Source organism: Aulostomus chinensis, chromosome 18 (genome assembly GCF_037954235.1).
Source record: "Aulostomus chinensis isolate RoL2024-O1b breed Wild chromosome 18, RoL_Achi_v1.0, whole genome shotgun sequence".
Taxonomy (NCBI): Eukaryota; Metazoa; Chordata; class Actinopteri; order Syngnathiformes; family Aulostomidae; genus Aulostomus; species Aulostomus chinensis.
Window position 1 is genome coordinate 5,453,141 of NC_141337.1, and position 21,618 is coordinate 5,474,758.

Consider the following 21,618-nt stretch of genomic DNA (forward strand, 5'->3'; position numbering starts at 1 on the left):
TATCTGTCGAGACACTGTGAGTTTAATTTGCATCTGAGTAGGATGAATGGTTGCCATGGTAATATTAACTGATATTAATTGATGACACCATCACATAGAGCTTTTATATTTTCATGGAGACTGAACTAGACTGAACCTTTGTAAGGGACTCGAACGCTCAACCTAAAAAGCTAATTAGCATCACCGGGGTATTAATTTTCAAAACGTAGTGTATTACATGTTGTCGCTAGGTACCTTAATTTAAAAATACTTTGGTTTTTTTTTAATATTAATCTCTGTGCAGAGTTAAATTTGATTCTACTGCTTTAGTGCCTGATAAAGTCGGGACACTAACTGACACCTGTTGAGACCACAACATCAAGAGATGACGCCATAATTAAAACAAAACAAAGTTGTGCGTCCAAGTCTTAGTGACCTACAGTTTGCACCAATGACTGTGACGAGGTTTAGGAGACAGTGTGATGGTCCAAAACAACAACGGCGGCTCCTGAGGATGTCAGCGGCTACTATAGCAACAGACGTATCAGAACTAGAGAGGGAACATCGCTGAAGTTTCAGGTTTTTTTTTTTTATTGACATGATCGGTTGAAGATGAGATTATTAATGTGTTATATTACTGCATTACTACAGTGCAGTACTGCAACTCTCTACCACCGATGCTGGACTAATAAATCCACGCTTACTTTGCGAGCTCTGACTACAAATGTGAGAATTCCACTTCTGAGCTCAACTCTAGGCCTACTCTGCATTTCTGTTCACTTGTGAAGAAGTGAGCAGAGCTGTTGGTCTATATTTGGCATTGATGAGCCACCCAGCTGCCCAAGAGTACTTTAGCAGCACGATCCTTAACTGCCGTCCCTCTTCAATATTGCTTTCCCTCTGTTCTCGCTTATCTCTCGTTTTCTGGCTCCCTCTGTTTCGTGCTTTTCCTCACATCTCCATCTCATTATTCTGGAGCTGAAAATGTTAGATATGTTTGTTGTTTGTTGGACTGTCTAGCCTCTCTAACATTCTTGTGTTCCCTTTTTCTTTCCCCCCCTCTCGGCCTTCAGCTCTTCTCTTGTGACAGTGATTCTAACTCAACCGAACACGTCCCCCAAAAAAAAGAAAGAAAGAAAAAGTCACAGTGAGAAATGAACAAATTAAACAGATGTTCGGACGTATGAGGGCGACTCGGTGGGAATACATTTGAGATGGAACAGGGGCTCTCCCTCGGTCTCAGCACATCCACCCAAATCAGGACGTTTGTCACAGTAGATAACAGCAGACATTCTTTTCCGTGCCACTAGTGTGTGTACACGCTTGCATCTAGCACTATGTGATGACTGGAGCTGGGATCATGTCTCACTTGTGGTGAACATGCCCTCTGATGTGGAGGCTTGTATGAGGGTCTCTGAAATCAGCAGCGTTTTGGTTTTTTTTTTCGTCTTCTTTCAACAGAGCAGGGGGACTCTTATTAGTGTGCATGCAAGCGCCTCTCCTGCCAGGTCCCGGCCACCGCTCCATTATCTCAGGAGGGGTGAGGGGAATCATTTCCACCAATGCCTTTTCCATCAAAAGCACTTATCGACAAAACTAACATAAGTAAGGCAGTTTAAAAAAAAAAAAGACTAAAAAGGAGAGGGAGGGTAATAGAAAATCCCTGGGAGCGAGTGGACAAAGAGCTCAGTGACAGTACAGAAAACCAAAGTTCTGTGTGTCTGAAAGAGTGTGTATAATAGAAAGGTTCCAACACACACACACACACACACACACACACACACACACACACACACACACACACACACACTCACACACACCTCTTAATTTGCCTTCTGCTTCAAGCCCTCAGCATCAGCCACCACAACTGCAGTCATGCCATCTTGACAGCGTAGTCCTCAATGAGTTGCCTGCAATTTCCTCCAGACAGCTAAAGTGATAAGCGGTGTCTTTATGAGCGTGTGTGTGTGTGTGTGTGTGTGTGTGTGGTTAGAGAGGAAGCATTGAGAGAAAGAAAGCAACAGTCATTTTTACGGGCCCATTTAAACACGCACAGCTGTTCATAAATCTTACACCGAGCGTCAATGAACAAACGTAGCCCCCATCAGGTGTGTGTGTGTGTGTGTGTGTGTGTGTAGGCGTTTTTTTTTGTTGTTTTTTATTGAGGCCCTTTTCTAGCATCAACACTAATCTTATGAGGACCCCAAGTCCTAAAAGACTTTCCAAAGCTGTTCCTAATGCATCAAAATGTAATTTCTGAGCTTTTGATGGAAGGGAATGTCCACCAAAAAAAAATAAACCCTGCTGGAGTTTCACAAGAGAAGGTGTTGCAGTCACCTAACAATTATAGTATTAAGTGACTGATGTTCTAGCCTTAAAATAAATAAATAAATAAATAAATAAATAAAAACAGCCTTGCTGATATGTTAGAAGCTACATGCTGCAGCGAAGCTAAAAACAACCCTCAACAGCCCCCAGCAGCCAGAACCACAGGCGATGTCCTGGACTTTCCTTTTCTTCTCAGTGGGAAGTGCAATATTCTAAGACAGAGTGAAAATGTTGGTGAGTTTAGGCACAGAAACTCTTGGTTTGGGCTAAAATGCAGAATAATTAATTCATAAGATGGCTGCAAATGGCCCCAGGACTCACACCTGGCTCATGATGGGTGCGTTAGGTGCAACCTCAGAAATATAGTGCATTCCTTTTTGTGGTGCTGAAGGAATGCCGAGATGCAGTATTTTGAGTAGAAGGTGGTAAAGGTTACAGGGTTATCTGAGACTCTAGGAAATGAAGAGAAGTCTATGTAAATACCCTAAAAACGACTTGAGTAAATGTGTGTGTTTGTATTTTGTTGGAGAGAGAGAGAGAGAGAGAGACATGGGGGGGGGGGGTAGCTGCATGACCCCATCACTCAATAGAGATGATTTTCGCCCATAAATCACAGGAGGCAGTGAGGCAAAGAGCAACAGAGAGACAGAGACTAAGTGATTCCGCTGTACGCGTACTCAGACCTCAGTTAAAAAGCCGGGGAAACTAATCTTTTCCATTCACCTCTGTGAGTCTGACTTCTCTCACTGTGGTCTTGAATGCAAAGAAATCCTCATCTTCCCTCTACCTCTCACTTCATCAAACCCCATCTCCTCCCATGTAATTTCCTCTCTCCCTCTCTCTCTCCTCCTCTGTGAGATCAATAAACCCTGTCCTGCATTAGTTCCTGTGGCGGCACTGACACAGTTGTTATTCTACCAGAGAAGCAGATGTGGCAGCATTTCACGGGCACCTGGACACTTTACATAAATGTTTCAAGGCAGAGGTGAAGCTCGGAGGAAGCTAGCAAGCTCGAGCTGTGTGGTAGACTTTAGAGGTACTCCAAAGCCTCGTTCGGACTCAAGAGAAGGTAGCAAAGTACATTGTTTGAGGACTGGGGCTGCTGAAACTAAGTGTGTGAAAATGTTTTCTCATCTCTCAGGAAAAATTGCCAATATTGTGTGATCTCCGTACCCTTGACAGCAAAAAGGATAAATCCTGCTGATCAGTCAGCTTACAGAGAGGATAACGTGCATCTTACCTGGCAATGTCTGAATTGAGCTTTCATGTCTCACAGTAATGAGTACAATTGGGTCTGACTCTGCTGCTCTTCAATAATTCAGAACCAACCTGAGGCATGAAGTCATATTCGGAATGTGCAATCAGGACTCACTCCTGCGGTTACGCATTTTTTACACGTCTTTTTTCTGCTCCCTCTTTAATGCTGTGTATGTTGCAGCTCACAGTAACCATGCACGCACACCGTACACATTAAACCACCGTGAAAAGTGGTGCATTAATGGCTACGGCGTGTGACAGTGGGACATGTCTGCACCGCACAGGAGTAATTAGTTGGCAGCGGCGTAGCACTAATAATTACGGTGAAATTTGCATAATGAATAAGCTTTATTTTTTTTCTACCCTTGTGTATGATAATTCAACTTGAAGAGCAGCGCAAGTGACAGAAGTCAGACAGATCTGGTGATAAACCTGAGCAGCTTCTCTAGGGTGTAGTAGACCAGGAGAGAGGCACGAGGCAAGGTGACGGGAACATGAAGGAGTAAGAAGGCTGGCGTCTCATGTCTTATATCCTATATACAGCGCAACACACACACACACACACACACACACACACACACACACACACACACACACAAACTCAGACACGCTCGCACATACACACACGCATGTCTTTAGTTAAACCTCCATTTCTTTATCCACCTCCTCTAGGCTACATCAAATAACCATTTCTAGCCAAGTCCCAAATGTATGCCTGTTTCTGCATCAGATGAAAGACGGCCAGTGTACTGATTGAATGCTTTTGCTGCCTGAGTAAACCTGAAGGTACTCTATTGAAGGCTTCACTCGGAAGCCTTGTGGATCTATTGATGATCCAAACTCCGTTGAGGCCCTCGTGTGATGTATGTGTACAGGTTTAAAAGAATCCTGGCCATTTTGTAGATGAATGTATGTTGGCGCGGATGTGTGTTGATGCGATGCCGCTGCAGTGCTAATGAGAGGCTGGGGTTTTCAGGTGCCGGTGCTTTGAGACAGGAGGTGAGTGACAGGGCTCATGAATAGTGATGGCCGACAGCTGCTCATTAACCAAGAGACTGTCTGTCAGCCAACAGACTGGAACACCAGCCCTTCCCCTATGTGTGCATGCGATTGCTCATAAACACACATTGAAAATACAAACGCACAAGCCCATGAAAGACGTGTGACACAGATGCACATTCACGTTCATCTCCCCTTCATCTATGCCTCCAGTGTCTGCCACAGAGCGGAGGGCAATCCTGCCGTTCCCCTTGACAGCATTAACACAGCGTGGCTATTACCTGCGTGCTTACACCACCCCCGCTGCTAGAAGACCTTCACTGAATATGGAAACAGCTGCCAGATGTAAATTCTGAATGAAGCCCAAAGTACAAAAGGTACAAAAGATTAAGGCTACAGCGGTGCCCAGAGAAATTATATTCATTTTACAGGTTCAAAAGCGCCTGTGCTGAGGAAAAGTACACCGCTACTGCTTAACTTTCACTTTGACAACCTTGAAAAAAAAAAAGAAGAAGAAGTGGAATTTCAAACACAAGGTGACCTAGATTTTTGTGTGTAGCGTTACATTTCTAGCAGGTGTAATGTTGCTGTTCAAGCTATTTGTGGCTGCACAAGACGAGAATATCACAGTGACGTTTGGCTTGTCTGGATACAGACGGGACAATCCAAGCATGGTGGGATCCAGTGAGATGTAAATATGAATGACAGCGGTTGACATTCAAATCAAAAGTTAAAATAAACTCTCTCTATCAGACGGGATTAAGTTGATCTACACGAGGTGCCAGGTCTTCAGTCTTCAGTTTTGGACACACTTGGGAAACATGACGGCAATCATCAAATGAAGAATCTCATCCACAAAAGCAGGATGGTGAAGATAATCAAACTGTGGGTCAGGGAGAGGTCTGTTGTTTCCTAACTCTCTGTCGTACAGGGCTTACGTTTCAAGCTTGACTGAGCCGACGCTTGACGCGTGAAATACAAATATGGTGTGAAATGTGTTGATTTTAGTTCCGTTTAATCTTTTGGCATGGTCCGCCAAGACAATCCAAGCCAGTCGACAAGCATGAAAAGCTTCCTATCACAGGGGCAGAAGGTGTGTTCAAATCATAGCCACAGACAGCATGTCAGTTTGGAGGCTGAACATTGGTGTTACATACTAAGACTGCAATTGACCTCTTAACCTCTAAGGGTTCTGGAGGACAGGTTCACTTAAAAAAGACAGTAAATAAATCAAGAATGGCTGATCAACTCTTGGGTGTATGTGCATGACCTGGGACTCAAGACCTCACAGAATATTCTCCTGCTGTCACTGACACTGTTGCTGCTGCCATGTCTGAGTATTCTGCGATGAAACCAAGCAGAAATGTTCATTTTTCATTTGGGATATTTTTTTTTCTTTTTTTCCCATGATAGCGACGATCCTACCCACAGTAACGCCCCTGTACCTTTGACTATACTGTAACTGTACCAAATTTGACAGAAATACCACAAAGCTCATAGATTCCACTTAGCTGTTTGTAAGGATGGAACCGGGCAGGCACGTCACAATTATAGTTAATATTTAAAGTGTTTTCTGGACCGGTGGGTGGGTCTCTAGGGCTTTACAGGTTCTGACAGAAGGGCTGCCCACATCTTAGGCGAAGCAAAGCTGGTAATAATAAGTGTAGAATGGAGGGAAGCAGCTGCCTGGCATGTTAACATGTCATTAATGACATTATATCACACACTCAAGTGACAGAAAAGCTGTTTAGTAGCTGGGAGGTTCTTCGTTTGATACCCAGCTCCCCCAGAGACCACATCAACATGCAGACTGAACTGTTCCTGATGACCTCTGACCTTCCATGACAGCCTCAGCCATCAATGTCTAGATGGGAGTGTGAGTGAAGCAATGCTGAAAAGTGCTCTGAGTGCTGTTCAGAGAGGTGCCATGCATAATTGCCATAACTACCATCCATCCATCCATCCACTTTCTATACCGCTTATCCTGTTAAGTGTCGTGGGGGGTGGGGTGGGGGGTGGGGGCTGTAGCCTATCCAAGCTGACATTGGGTGAGAGGCGGAGTTCACCCTGGACGGGTCACCAGTCCATCCAAGGGTCATCAGGCGCAATCAGGGGTTCAGTATCTTTCTCAAGGATACTTCAACTTGGTCAGCGGGGGAAGTGAGGATCAAACCAGCGACCCTTCAGTTTCTAGATGGCCTCTTAACCTCTGAGCCCTGCCGCCCCCCAGTTACCATTTCATCTTCCATTTATGTGAAGGCTTCTCAGTCACCAGGTCATAGTATTTCTACTTAAAAGTGAAATAAGCAATTCCAGTTTCCCTTGTTAAGCTCTTACATATCTATTGCTTAGATAGGTGTGCCATACACCGTCATTCAAACGCTGGAAAGAAAGAAGGACTTTGATCCACAGTCAAAAACAAACTTTTCTGACAAGACGTTTGCTAGTGCTGCTGATGTATGAGGGCAGGAAGTATCAGGTGAGCAGCAGTTGGAAGGCCAACGGGTTTAGACACAGTACTCAGGTCCGATTAAATCTTCCAGACTGTTAATGTACTCGTTCTGTATCCAGACGATCTGGTGACTGCTTGCAACTTTCATTACAGATGACTGTGTACACCTACTGAGAGTGCACAGCTACTCATTCAGCCATTTGTGTTAATAATTGAGAGGAAAGTCAAGTTTACTCATGTCTAACTGATCTGTTATTCAATTTGTCTCCTGATTCTATACACATAAGTTCCGTCTCCACCTCTAACAACAAGGGATTTAACTAAAATATTCATGTCCAAATTAGCTTTGATATCATCTGAAGACTTCTTTTGAGCAGACGGTTGCTTCCTGGAAAGACAATCGCAATCGCTCGGGTTTCATTTTAATACTGACGAATACATGAGAAATGAGAAAGAAGGTGCCTTGTAAGCTGTTGTATTTGTTTTGATTCTGGATCAAGGGTCTCTCTTTCCTTCTTCTCATATGTACATATGCATGTAGAACGACAGGTACGTTTTCTTCACTTCTTCCTGCACCCCTTGAAACACGGAGCAAATACTTACATTGTAACTGGTTTGTCTTTCCAACTTGTTTTCTGCTTATATATCCTATATATTTTTCTACTTTATTTGTTTTTTTTTTTGCTATCTTAACCTGTTTGAAGAAATACAATTTGATTAAAATGTGCAGCAGATCTAATCCAACAAGCCGATGCTTCATATTTCACACCCCAAATCAAAGCATTTACCCGAGCAGTTGAGGTGTCCGTGCCTGGGAGCCTGGGTTTTTATCGTCTCTGGTCACCATAACGACTGTGACACACTAAACATGAAGGGGTGATCATGTTAGCGATCACACCTGTGTTTGCCCTGCTACAAGACGTCAGAACAGCTGCTATGAAAACGGTCGACTGTGCTAATTTCAGCGCTTCCACCAGCAGAAGAGCTCTGGAGAGCTAATGAAGTATCTGTAAGTGTAGTGCAGCCGCGGCTCCTTATAACGCAGTGACTCACTGCTGCTTCTTGATAAACAAAGAAATATTATGAGACAAGAAAGACGGTCGCTAGCCTGGTAAAGCTAAAATTAGCCTCTGATAAATGATCGCTCTAAAACCACGTTCCAACTCATCTGTGTTTCAGAGTAAAGAAATAACGAGCCTCTGATGGGAAACCTGCTCCTGATTGTTATCAACAGAGAAAGAAAGTCATTCAACATGCAAATGTTACATAGGAATATCTAACACAACAAAAATCAACTAGAAGGAAAAGACAAAATAGTAACATTTCATAGTGTCTAATATAAGTAACAGATACTCAATAACAAGCCCAGACATGTCTGAAAAGGAGCAAGAGGCTATTTATTAACAGTTATTATCAGTTTAGTTCGTAAACCTATGAACATGTTTAGTTCTATAAACTGCTCGTGTTCATGGAAGCCTGTTCCAAGAAGTGAAGATGGGACACATTGTTGGTATCGTAACATATTGTGATATTTCCCCTTGTGACACGGTGACACGTAATCTTTTATGACAGCAGCTGGTTTACTAAACATATTCACCTCATCAACATTTTATTTCACAATTTTGCCAAGTTGTTCTAAGAGGTTCTAAGCTAAGATCCTGCCCTTTGTGGTACATCCCAGTTGTCAAATTGTTTGAAACTGACACGTCCTTGCAGGATATAAACACAAAATCCCAGCTCTTGTAGGTGTATTTCCTCTTCAGTTACACAGATATCATAAAGTAGATGAAGTATTTGTAACTACATCAATTATCTCAAGTGGCTGTATTATGATATTGTAGTGACAGAGGTGTTGTGGAAGTATCTTCTCTTGAGTGTCTAGGTGATTGCCCTGGTCTCAGATTTACTGCTGTCACACTAAGAGCTACACCTCCACTCATAGAATCTGGAGTCACCATACACAACGAGCAGCCATCATATCAGAGAGCAGACACAGGATGAAAACACCTTCATTGCATGTAACACACACTCCTGCAGGCTTATACATCCTTGGCATTATTCTTAGCTGGACACACACACACAAACACACACTCACACACACAGTGATTTTAAATTATATCACCCCCCCTCTGTGCTTCTGTCTTTTTCTCCAACCTTTCCCTGTCTTGTCTTCAATCATACTCAACAAACACAGGGTACTCACACACACACACACACACACAAACACACACACACACACACACACACACACACACACACACACACACACACACTATCTTGGAGTGTGAGCCTGGGATTGATTCTAGTCACACTGCACTGGGGCAAAATGAGCAGTCCCTCTGAATAGGCAGAGGCGTCAAACAATACAGATATGAACATGGAGGGATAATTGAAGAAAGTATTTTATATGTAAAAGACAGAGGAGGCTGGAGTGAAAGTGAAGCTCAGAGAAAATGAAGTGCGGGTTTTGTGTCTCAGGGGACTCGCAATGCAGCGGCCATGTTTGAAGAAAATAAAGGATAATTAGGGCGGTCAGCGGCTTCCTCTGGACCCGACGCTGATCAGCCTTACTCCTCCTTTTATCCCTCCCTCGTTCATCCTTTCTCCAGTTTTGCTGACTCAGTCGATTGTCAGTCCATGTTCATATAACCCTCTGTCCCTGTCTCTCTTTCTCCTCCTATTTGTGCCCTCTGTCCTTCTTCTTTTTTAATCATTCCCTCACGCTCCCTCTCACCACACCTCCCTCCATCCCTCGCAGGCACAGAGCCACATCAGGGGAGATGATCACATATTCCAGTCACATATGGACAGCACTGACGGGCATAAATCATGAGTATTCTGAAGTACCCACACAGGGTTCTTCAGACTGCTTGTTGAGCGAGGGGGGGAAAAAAAGCTCTGTGGAACCAGTGCGTGAAATCCCTCGTTTCTACCTCTATTTTCATGCCAAATCTCTTTGTCTTACTTTTCTCCACAGTGTCAAGCTCTGCTTCTATAAGCTTTCCCCGCTCATTCGCTCGGAGCCTTTCATGCCGAGCCAACTCAGTACGCGTCAATACTAATGCATCGTCCTCGTCTGAGCGTTCTGCAGTCATGAGCTGAGAAGGTGAATGATTTTTGTAAAGGAGTCGCCCGACCGTCAGCTCCAAAGTTGTGTATAATCTGATCCTCTCGCCTTGATTTTCCACATTACGTACGGGCTAGTTTGTCGGCATGACAACAACGGGTCTCTATGGCAACAGACAAGCTGTGCGGACAGATAGTGGTGCTTTGGGCTTTTTCTCGTGGTGATGGGACAGCAGATGACAATCAATATTTCCCTCTAAGACAGAAGGGGTCAAGATGTGTCCCCTCCTGCAGACTCCATCACACACACAAACCTCTACTGGAGGAGCAGAGGACCCCCAGCAGAGTGGAAATAAAGGAAAGCCAGTCAGCATAAACTAAGAATAGTTGACATCCGGATAGTCAATACGGCACACAGATAAAAGTCATTACATCAACTGACATGCTCCGTAATCACAAAGGAGATTCCGGGGCATTTACTCCGCGTGTGGCCACAAACTGACAGGCTGCAGGAATAAATTTCCACCTTCTGCTCTGTCCTTGTACTTGTTCTCATTTTACCTCTCTTCAGATGACTTGTCCTGTGTCTCCACCTCTCTCACTCCAAGTCCCTGGTTATTGATTGGGACCCTACTGGAGGGAGCAGGGGAAAGATAAATAAGGAGTCGGTGACTGTGAACAGTTCCCTCTCTCATCCTTGCATGAAGGGAGGGATTATCATCTGCCAGACCGGGGAAAGAGGTTGTGTAGTTCTCAGGTCACTTACATACTAATGAGCTCACCTTTTCACTGAGCACCTCTTTTAAAAGTCTAACTTTAGATTCTAAATTTGGCTGATTCTGACCCTCTTGGCCTCCAAGAAATAAACCGTATACGTTTACGTAGAAAACTGCCTGAATAATCCAACCTATATACAACCACAACACAACAAATCTTAACATGAAGAGCTTCTGGTGAGTGGACAGACTGTACGACATCTCTGAGTGAAAATTAGATGCGGTATATCCTACTTCTCTTGCATTTGAGAACTTGATATTTTCACATTGGCTGTCTGGGTTGCAGCTGCATTTAGTTTTGGTTCAGATGTGTTCAGGAAAAAAAAAACAACTAAACTAAATAAAAACACTTTGGAAACAATTCAAAGGGGCTACAGAGAAAAGAAACACTGAATAGCTTCGAAATGGATGGGAAGTAATGCCGTTCCCTCCCTTGACTTTTATTCTCATTTCCACAACTTCTTGCAACCTCATATCATTTATGTGCTATAAATACTTTCACTGTATCTAAAATCATCGATTCTATTAACAGGATCAACACCTTCATCTAAAAATGAAGCGCCTAGTTTCGTCGCTTCCATAGGTGGCGGTTTAAGTCTGTTTCATTGCTCTTCCTCTAGGCTTATTCTGGTCTTACAGTGCTTGAGATTTTGTTAAGAAATTGTGAGGAATGCCCATACCAAAGACCTGCTAGCATGCATGGCCACGGTGCCGTTATGACGCTGTGTGTATGACACGAACCACTGTGAACATCACAGGATTTATTGACTGAGATGGATTGATAGCTCTTAAGTTATGGGCAATTAGCTGAAAACCCGGATAATTCTTTGTTGATTGTAGCTGAAAAGCATTTAAGTGATTGTTTGCTCGTATGGTATTGGACTTTGTGATGTTTTCGAGCAGCTACAAGAACAGATGCAATTAGAAACGTGAACAATGGCTGCTGAACGACAGTTAGTTTATCCAAGTTTGTGTTCCTGCTAAACTGCAGGATGTTTCAGCTGCAGGGCTTCACTGGACAGTACCTGAACCATCCTTAACGCTAACAGTTGAATTGGTGCTGCTCCTGATCTAACAAGACAGATGTCTCCTGTGGGAAAAATGATTGGGCAAATTAAACCATCTGTAAAACATCTCATCATCAGAAGTGATATAAATGAAGTGCTGCTGTAAACGTCACAGGTTCTTAACAGAGGCCCGGCGCCTCCTCGGCTGCGCCAGGCATCATTCTAGAATGTCAGGCTTTGTTCCGCTGCTGGTTGATTATCACGTTACTCTGTACGAACAACATTTGGCCACCATCAATCAACTTAGATATCGCTGAAATGCAATAAAACAGACCTGATAGACGCACCACTATGGAGAGCAAAACACCGCTATCTGCGCGCAAATCCACAACATACGAGCATGCATGAAGTCATCTGTAAACATGAGCGTACACAGCGGGGTAAATAACTGCTGGTATCTCTCGTTGCGTCGAGAGCAGTGGCGCGAGGCTTTCCTTCAGATTTTGAGAGCCTATCTGTATCAGGAACAGCAAACCAAAAAAGCAATTTGCTTTGTCACACAGAGACATGCTTGACTACACTGAATAATTGCACTGCAGCTCTGGAAAGAGCTGTTTTCCTTTTATCTAATGAAGGCCTTCAGGGGATGGAGCACACTCATGTGCATTTGGTATGTGTTCTTTGCGCGTTCATACATGTAAGTGTGATATGGAATATATACATCTTCTTTGTGTATCTGTCAGCATATGTAAGTGTGCAACACAAAGATATGGAGTTGAGGCTGAATAAGTTTATTTATTGCTTTGCCTCTATCTGATCCAGTCCTGCAGGTGTCCCTTTGCAGCTCGCCTCACTCCCTCTCTCCCTCTCACACTGCAATGTATCATCGATTCATCAAATCTGCATGTTGCCTGTTGGCGGTGTCCAATCCAGGTTTGAGTCATTCCTTTGATTCAATAATGCAGCAGCAAACTGCAAAATAAAAGCCCCTGTGCCCGGCCTCAGACACTAACTCCCGAGAAGTGCTGAATCCACACTCCGCTGCCTGCTGGCCTGCCCCGGTGGAGCTTGGCAGAGTAGAATGGAAGCCACAGGGACGACTCCAGCCCCCAAATACTTCCCAAATCAGAGTACAGTACAGAGACCTGGCCAGGCTCTGGTGAGGATTAGGAGGCGAAAAAACACAGGACATATAAAGGCTATTGTGTTTTTATTGGTCACAAGGGTATCCAAACGCAAATGAGAGATTTTTTTTATCATAATGCATGCAGGAGAAATAAAGAAACACCAGAGAAGGAAGAAAGTAGTGTCTCAGATGACTGCTTGTGTGTTCAGGAAAAGGTTTGTGAACTGCCGTAATGGCTCTAAAGCATTTGTTCCACTGTGGAATTAAGCCATCAGCGACAGTTTGGAGTCTTTAACTTCATAATGAGGCTGAATGTGCACACACATCGTGCTCTGTGGATAAGCTGCTGTAATCACTTCTATCTGCTTAATTATGTAAAAGCATTCTTTTATCCTACGAGTGCCTCACTTGTTATCGCTTCCTCTCTGTCATGCTCTCCTCTGTTGAAGATAACCAGAGACGCGCACACGTGCAGGGGGAGAACACTTATGGTGGGAACTGTCAGTCCAAATGGATGCTCGGAAACTACAGTGAGAATGGAGAGTTAACAAAGGGCAAAGGGAAGAGAAGCGTTAGCTGCAGCTATATCCAGAAATACTCACAAATTTCTTTCCTCTCTGATTATTACCTTTTCCTTCCTTTCCATTGGTCGGAGGTACACGACGGCTTAGACGGGAGCATTATCAGCCATTTTTCATTTTCCCCCTTCCTCTTTCACAAGTTCACTTCAGATTTCAGATCACAACTGAACTTCCACATTTTCAAAATCAGGCCGTTCTCATTCACTCCACGTACTTATACCTACAAAAAACTAATGGACTTTAATTTGTATGTTACTCACAAAATAATGAGCCAACAGCTTTTAGTGACACAGTGAGACTGCAGCTGTTTGCATTTATTTATTTGCATTTTAACCCAACAGTGATCTGTCCTTACACAAGTGTTTTTTTGCTGCCTTAACATAACCAAACCTTAACCACGGCTTCAACAGAGCCATTTTAAAACTTTTTTTTTGTGCAGGAGTGATGATTACTGGGCATTTCTGGGATTGTGCATGAAAAAATTGTGTGGAACTTTTAGGATATCGCTGGTTTCCTAAATTACAATCACGAAGACCATTTTTACCACTGGTGGTCCTGCTGGGTGTCGTACAGTAGGTTGCTGAGGGGAGGCGTGTGATATCCACCTCCTCTTCCCTAATGGAGACAGCCTCTTTTAGCAAGACCTTCAAAGCCTGCAAGAGTACTTCTGAGATCACCCCACAAGCTACGAACACACACACACGCAGACGCACACCCTCATACTTATATCTTAGTGAGGACTTTCATTGATGTAATACATTCCCTAGCCCCTAGCTAAACGCAACCATCTCAACTGACTGCCTGACCCTAACCTTGACCTTAAACCTAACCAGAACCTAATTCTAACCTTGACCTTAAAGACCCTTTGACCCTTTGAAGATGTGAGGACCAGCTAAAAATGTCCTTTTTTCCAAAAATATCCCAACTCTGTCGCTTAAATACGTATTCTAGTCCTCAATATGTAGCAAGTACAAGAACACACAGACACACACACACACACACACACACACACAGGCCCTCGCCAACACTTCGGAAAGTTTGGCAGTGAATTGTTCAATATTGTTATACTAAGAAGCTCTACACCTCTGATAGGCAGCAAAGGGAGAAAAAAATAGCCCCAAATCCATGACAAAAAAAAAGAAAAGAAGCTGCTGCGGTTTCAATGGAGCAGAAAAAAAAATGTCAACAACAAATAGCTGCTGGTTTCTATTACCCCCGGCTACATGGACTTCGGATCCCTCATGTTTCTTTCCTCCCGCTTTATGCATCATCTTTTCATCCAATTAAACACAAACGGAGCCCACGGAGAACAACTCAGGGAGCCGCTTACTGTGTGTTCTGGGAGGGAACCGAGGGAGAGCAGGACGGTTCAAAGGAAAGCAGGGACGTGATCCTTGGAGTGTGTTCATTTAAAAAAAAAAAAAGTGGACCCTTGTGTTTGTGCCATCCTTCGTTTCTTCAAGAGTTTTGCCTCGATTCCCTGCAGTGAATCTCAGTGGTGATTGATGATGTTTGCTGGATTATGACGAGTTTGCAAAGCTTGAGTGTGTCGATAGAAACCCCAGCTGAACCTGAGATGTCCTTGCCCCGGTTGCCCTGGTTACATGTAGGTAGTAAAGTGAGACAGGCTGTGAGAGGGTGTGAAAAGCTGTGTTTAATTCCATCTTCAGGCGGTCATCGAAGGTTTCACACCTCTCCCCCCTGAGCTCTTGTGTGAGCATCGCTATGACAACAGAGCGCTCTCGACCTTCTGACCCAACGCCTGGTTGAGCTTCACCACCACTAACTTGTTGTGTATTATTTCAGGAATCTCGATGAAAACACACAGACACAAATGCACACAAACACACACACACACACACACACACACACCCTTCCTCGACCCTCCAATGGACATCTCAGTCATAAGCATGTGACTGGAACCTTGCGATGACCCAGTTCAACAAGCTTTTGCCTTCAATATGCTTGAATAAGTTTTCACCAGTGATTTAAAAGACAAACTCAGCACATGGGTGAGTGTGAGCTGCAGCAAGCCATGTGACTGAAGGCAGAGCGAGTCGCTTTACCTGCTGAGACACGGCTCTGGCTCGGGCTGCTCTCCTTCACTCTTATACCCACTAAAAGCAGTGCTCTACCGTTTGTATATAACCCCCATGATCATGAGTCATAATCATTCGCAGCCTTTTTTCTGGTATTTTTGGTGAGACGTGTGCAAACTTTTTTTTTTTAAAGCTCATTCTAAAGGAAGGAGATTTTCTAGCAGCACTGCAGAGATTTGAGAGTGTGCATGTTGTTTTCTCACGATGATTGCCGTGCAGCACAGCAGCCCTGAGAAACTTGCTGGAACGCCACACGGAGCAACTTCTCTGGTCCACACCGACACACGCACACACACACACACACACACACACACACACACACACACACACACACACACTGACACACAGATTATAACGCAGGATTGTCAAATATGCAAGGTTTTTGCTCAAAAGCTTTTGTTTTCATAAAGCTTTATTGTTCACATATGATTTATGTTAGCAGGAGTATCAGGGTTAACAATTCTCCATCTGTTGTTTATTGACATGTTGAAGTTGTAGTGATTTGCGTGTGTGTGTGTGTGTGTGTGTGTGTGTGTGTGTGTGTGCATGCGTGCCTGTGTGTATTAATCATTGAGGATTAATCTCAGACACACAGTTCATCAGCTGTGAGCCCAATGGACTCGCTAATGTAGATTTTTGGATGCTTCCGGGGGGCATGTGGTCTTTCACTCCTATTGCATAATAACTCAGAATCCATGGCGGCAGCTGCAGTAATATTACGAAGATCAATACAGTCCACAAGCTCTGTTAGGAGACTCGGATGTTTACTGGATGAATAGAGCAGCACGATGCACTCAAACGTCACAAAATCCAATTAGACAGTCGATGTACGTCTGTGTCCCGATCTACAGTCCACTCGCTCACCCGGCCTATCCACCTGTCTAATATTCATCACAGCTACGGACAAAACACTAAGCTCCTCTTCCTCCAGGTCGGCACTTCCTTGTCAGAGTGTTTAGAATGCTCCTCGCTTTGCAATTATTTGAAGAGAATCAACTGCAGGAAACTGAAAATCTATATAATGATAGGCTTGGCATGGTGGCTCGATACACACAGTACCATCTAAGTGGCTGTGTGTGTGTGTGTGTGTGTGTGTGTGTGTGTGTGTGTGTGTGTGTGTGTGTGTTAATGCTTCGGAAAAGCTACTTTTTGACAAGCAGAGTGCCTGAAGGCAGTCAGAGGCAAACGCACATGTGCACACACACACACACTAGCAAAGAGATGCTGGTGTCATTAAATAAGGTCAGCAGGCCATCTCAGAATAGTAGATATGTCGCCTTTGTGACACATAAACACAGAAACGTTGCTAATAAATGGACAACATAACTTCAGGGGGAGGGAAAAGAGAAAAAAAGAAGAAGAAGAATCTGTTCAAGTGGCTGAAAATGGGCTTGGCTGTAAAACTGTAAACGCTAATGTGATTTTAGTGCCACATCCACCAAACACAATGCATGTGAAGTGAGAGAAATAATGCCTACCTCCCTGAAAGGACACGTAACAGCCCTCAAGCTTTATTTCCTCTTTTCTCTTGGCCCTCTTGGTCGGACTCGGGGATAAAACAAGAGAACAATGCAGCATATTTGATAAATGGGTCATGCTTTGTTTGAGTTTACCTCAACATTCCCCCGTTCAGCTTCCTCAGCACCCCAAGTCTCTCAACTGGATGAAGGGATGGAAGGAAGTAAGGAGAAGGAGAAGGGAGGAGTCTGTTGTACAGTGTGTTTCCTCAGCATGACCATTCAACACACTGACACTCTGACCCCGTGCAGTGACTCAACATCACTTTTACTCACACTGGCAGCTTGGGGTTTCTCTATTATCCTCATCCTCATGCTCTACTGCCATGATTCCCCCGTGTACCCCTCGGGGCACGCATAGTTGCATCAGGGGGGTATGCCAAAACAAAACATCTGTACTGTTCTTTCAAAATCCTTTATTAAGAGTAAACCAGTGTTTTATACCCCACCCCCCCTCCCCACACACACACTGCCAAGACCCCTTCCTATCCTTTCTTTCATTGGCTCCGCCCCTGATCCATCACTAAATAACTGGTGACAAGGATAAGACAGTGTTTTTTTTTTCACACTCACTCCCATCTTTCCCTTCTTGTACCCCTCTGCTGGCTCACCCGTTTACTCATTTCATCGCCATGTATTTTTTCCTGCTGGGAAAATGGAGGGGTGTGCACCATGCCAGTGAGCGCAGCAGCAGGGTGGAGGATGTCAACCCTTGCCTAAATCTGTCAGAGGAAAAGGGCAAAACCGTACTCTGAACTACACATGTATAAATGTAAGTTTATTTATCCCACCCCTCCCCTTTAGATTTTCCTTCACGTGGCGTTATTGTATTTGTCTAATTCAATAAAATGGTGATTGCTTTGGGACTTTAAAACCTAGAACACTGTGGAGCTGCAGGATTTCTGCGGTAAGTGATTCATCACCAGCATTAGCATCTGCTCTCATTATCCTTAATCCTGCTACAACCTTTTTCTATTGGACAAATTCTAGAAATCATTTCAAGGTTTCACAGTGAAGGGTTTTAACAGATATTGTGTTTCCAAATTACTCTTCTTCTGCATCAATTTGAACATTTGGCCACCTGCACCAATGACACGTCACGTTCTGCTCTGGCCATTTTCTACAAATATGACACATTTGTGTTGGTTGTGCTTTATCTCTTTGAATATGGTAGAAGGGGGAAAAGGAGAGGGCAGAAACACTTCCCGGCTACGCTTTTCATTCTAATCTATCTGTTTTGTTGTTGTTGTTTAATACGGGTCAGTCTTTAAAATGATTCATGACAACAGGTTGCACATGCCCCACGACAGAATGCTGGTTTCATGTTTTTTTGTTTTTTTAAGCCGACCCGTATTATTGAGGGGTGAGGTGAGGGTAGACGGGGCAGCAGAGGCTGGGATGTTATCAGAGCAGATTCGGGATTGCCAGAAGCCAACATACACAGCCCCAGGGAATCACAGGCCTACCATCCAATCACTGTCAGACAGCTAGCGCGCACACAAACAAACGCGCACGCACACACACACACACACACACACACACAAACACACACTGGCACAATCACTGACAGATTCACCTGCCTGGAAAAATTACCTCCGTTATCTAACGGCTGTTATCTGCATTCTAATCGGGCCAAGGATAATCTACATTAATTGGACTTGAGTCGGTCCTGAATAATTCTAAAGATTAAAAGATATGCCAGTGACACCTGAGCTTTCATAACCACATCTGGACCCCCCCCCCCCTCCCCACCCACACACACACAAAATTAAATCTCTAATCAAAACCCATCTTTTTTTAATGTGCAATAGTGTGTGACTGCTGCCGTGTTTTGTGTGTTTTTCTGGTTCTAACCTCTGTAACGCATCTTTGAGAATTGACAAAAGCTCTGAAACGGATTAATTTTGTTATCGCCACAAACTGCAGCAGGAGTAAAGATGCTGAGATGCTTTTTTTTTTTCTTTCCTTGAGGTGTCATCAATAAAAACACTGCAAACAAATATCTAGCCATCTATCTTATCCGTAGGGCACGCGCACGCACACGCACGGCCACGCACGGCTGCATCAGTGCTACTCGGACTGGGCTCCGAGCGCATCTCCGTGCTGCTCCTAGCGACGGCACCTCGCAAGCACAGCAGTCACCTTCCAACCTCTGCGACTCTCCTCCGCTCTCCTTGCTCAGTCGCAATTATTTTTGCAGGACCCAGAGGTGGGAGGTGGTGGCGGTGGTGGTGGGGTGGGTGGGAGACTGCTGACTGTCCGCCTCTTTCCAGCATCTGAGAAGCTTTCTACATTGGAAGATAGGAGCCTTCGCTTTCGACAGCCTACACAACAGAGTCTATGCTGCACAGAGGAAAGGCGGCTGGTCGCGAACCATAGAGGGTTGCCGTGCGTCCCGGTGATGAGGTTGGTGGCGCACAGCCGACACAGCGTTGAACAAATCCCTCTGTGTTCGAAGAAACCGCCTCAGTGAGGGAGCAGAAAGAGGTGGGGGGAGAGAGCTGCGGGACCTGGTCTCGGCTATCATTTCGACTGGGATGCATCTCTTCAGTGCCATGTTCCTACTTGTGATGTTAGCTGTCATCCCCTGCGAGGTAAGGAGCCCGGCACATGATGAAGCGCTGTTCTAAAGTTGTTAAAGCGGTCTGCCTGCATGCCTGCTCTCAGATAGAGGCGATCCAACCTTCAAACAACACCTCAGCTGCGTGAGAGGTCTTGGAAAATGAGGAAATGTTATGTTGCGGGAACTGTATTGCAGAATTAATTTAAAAAAAAAAGGTGAACCGCGTCTGTAAGGGGGATTTACTTTCAGTTTCAAGCACGGGGAGCAATAATATTTACAGTGAGTAGAAAGTTCATTGCAGGGAAGCTGCAGCTATGAGCAGAGCTCACCTGAGCACGCGGGGCTCCCTTAGGTGCTCATATACGTGTTAAGAAAACCTTTTTTCCAAAGGAGAAAAAAAAAGTGGGCCAACAACGGAACGCGTCATTTTTGTTTCACGAGAGTATTCTTGATATTTGTGAGTTGTGATGCTTCGGCTGCCCTGGAGGTCGTTGTTTTTAGACCCCCTCCGGATGCCTGGGCCCCTCAGAGAACCGCAGGCCATCTGATAACGCGGATTAAGGTGAAAGAACCGAGCAATGACATCAACGTCTGCGACTGCACCCGTGAATAGTAGCCGTGCGTAATTAGCAGCGTAGCCGCGTCAAGGAACGAACGGCTCCCTCATCTTGACGATGTGTGATGCCTGTGGTTTTTATGCGCGTGTGTGTGCGTGTGTGGCGTGCGTGTGTGGCGTGCTGCGGTGCATGACACCAGAGAAAACCGCTGCCCGTTTGGTAAAAAATGACGAGCTTTGATGTGACAGTTGTAAACTGAAGTGAAGGGCGGTAAATTATTTGACCCAGAAAAGCTTTCAGTCAAGACAGGAGCTTGTAAACTTGCTGGATCCTACTGGTCAGCACGCACGGGAAGTCTCGGGACAAACGCGCGACAGCGGAGTAGAACACCACGGGGTCTGGAGAGAAGGCAGCTTCAATTTCCTGTTCTTATGTGGAAAATACAATAACAAAATGATGAACACGGTGACGGCGCCGTCTCCAGCTCTGATTTACCTGCAGCTCGAGTGTTCAGGACCACGGACAGCGCCGCGGCACGCCTCCGACCAAAGGGAGTCCATTTAACGAGAGCCTCTCGCAGTGGCAATGATTTGTATGACCATCATAGAGATTGATCGCTGAAATAAAACTTTTAATGTGGATAAGCAAACAAATAATAACGTATATGAGCAATTAATTCGATACTCAAGAGCAATGGCATATAAAACGCCAGGGTGAGATGGATTATTTGTAATTGTGGTTCCCAGAGGTTGCCTTCCAGCGGCCTACAGACAATGCAACTCAATGCTGCTTCTCTTACCAATGCAAATAATTTCATTTAAAGTCAATGACACTTTCGTTGTCATTTAACCTGATAGGATATGAGTCACTGTTGTGGATTTACCAGCCTGAAGAGGAGCCTGGATTGCAGTCATGCTGTAACACACAGTAAAGGTGAAGGGCATGTGCAACATATACCGGTGATTTACATGCCGTTGAAACGGGTTGAGTCGACGCTGTGGTTGACCTTTGAGATCTTGAAGATGTGCAACGATGAACAAGCTGTACTCTACCACACCATGTGCGGAACAAGCCACCAGAGTCTGAGGGGATCAAAATTAAAGGGACCGTGTGTAAGATTTAGTGGCATCTAAGCAGTGAAGTTGCGGATGGCAGTACGTCACCATCCCTCCGCCGCCAGCCTGCAGCTGCCCGAAATGCAGTTTGGAAAAAGGAAATAATCAGATTGAAGTGCTCAGAATGGATGACATCACACATACTGATTTATTAAAACAACAATTCTGGGTAGGGCTAACCATGCTGCCAAAGTGT

The 21,618-nt window shown here is 44.6% G+C and overlaps 1 protein-coding gene and 1 long non-coding RNA gene across 2 annotated transcripts in view; one reads left to right on the plus strand and one right to left on the minus strand.

The window, feature by feature from the left end:
* The window catches only part of LOC147244813 (uncharacterized), a 71,495-nt gene that overhangs the window by 19,174 nt on the left and 30,703 nt on the right, over positions 1 to 21,618 (minus strand). The window lies entirely within an intron of this gene.
* The window catches only part of olfm2a (olfactomedin 2a), a 55,643-nt gene continuing 53,477 nt past the window's right edge, over positions 19,453 to 21,618 (plus strand). The window contains exon 1 of the mRNA XM_086185476.1: positions 19,453 to 19,781. Coding sequence (XP_086041602.1) covers positions 19,725 to 19,781 — 57 coding nt within the window. The 5' untranslated portion in view covers positions 19,453 to 19,724. The remainder of the gene's footprint in view (positions 19,782 to 21,618) is intronic.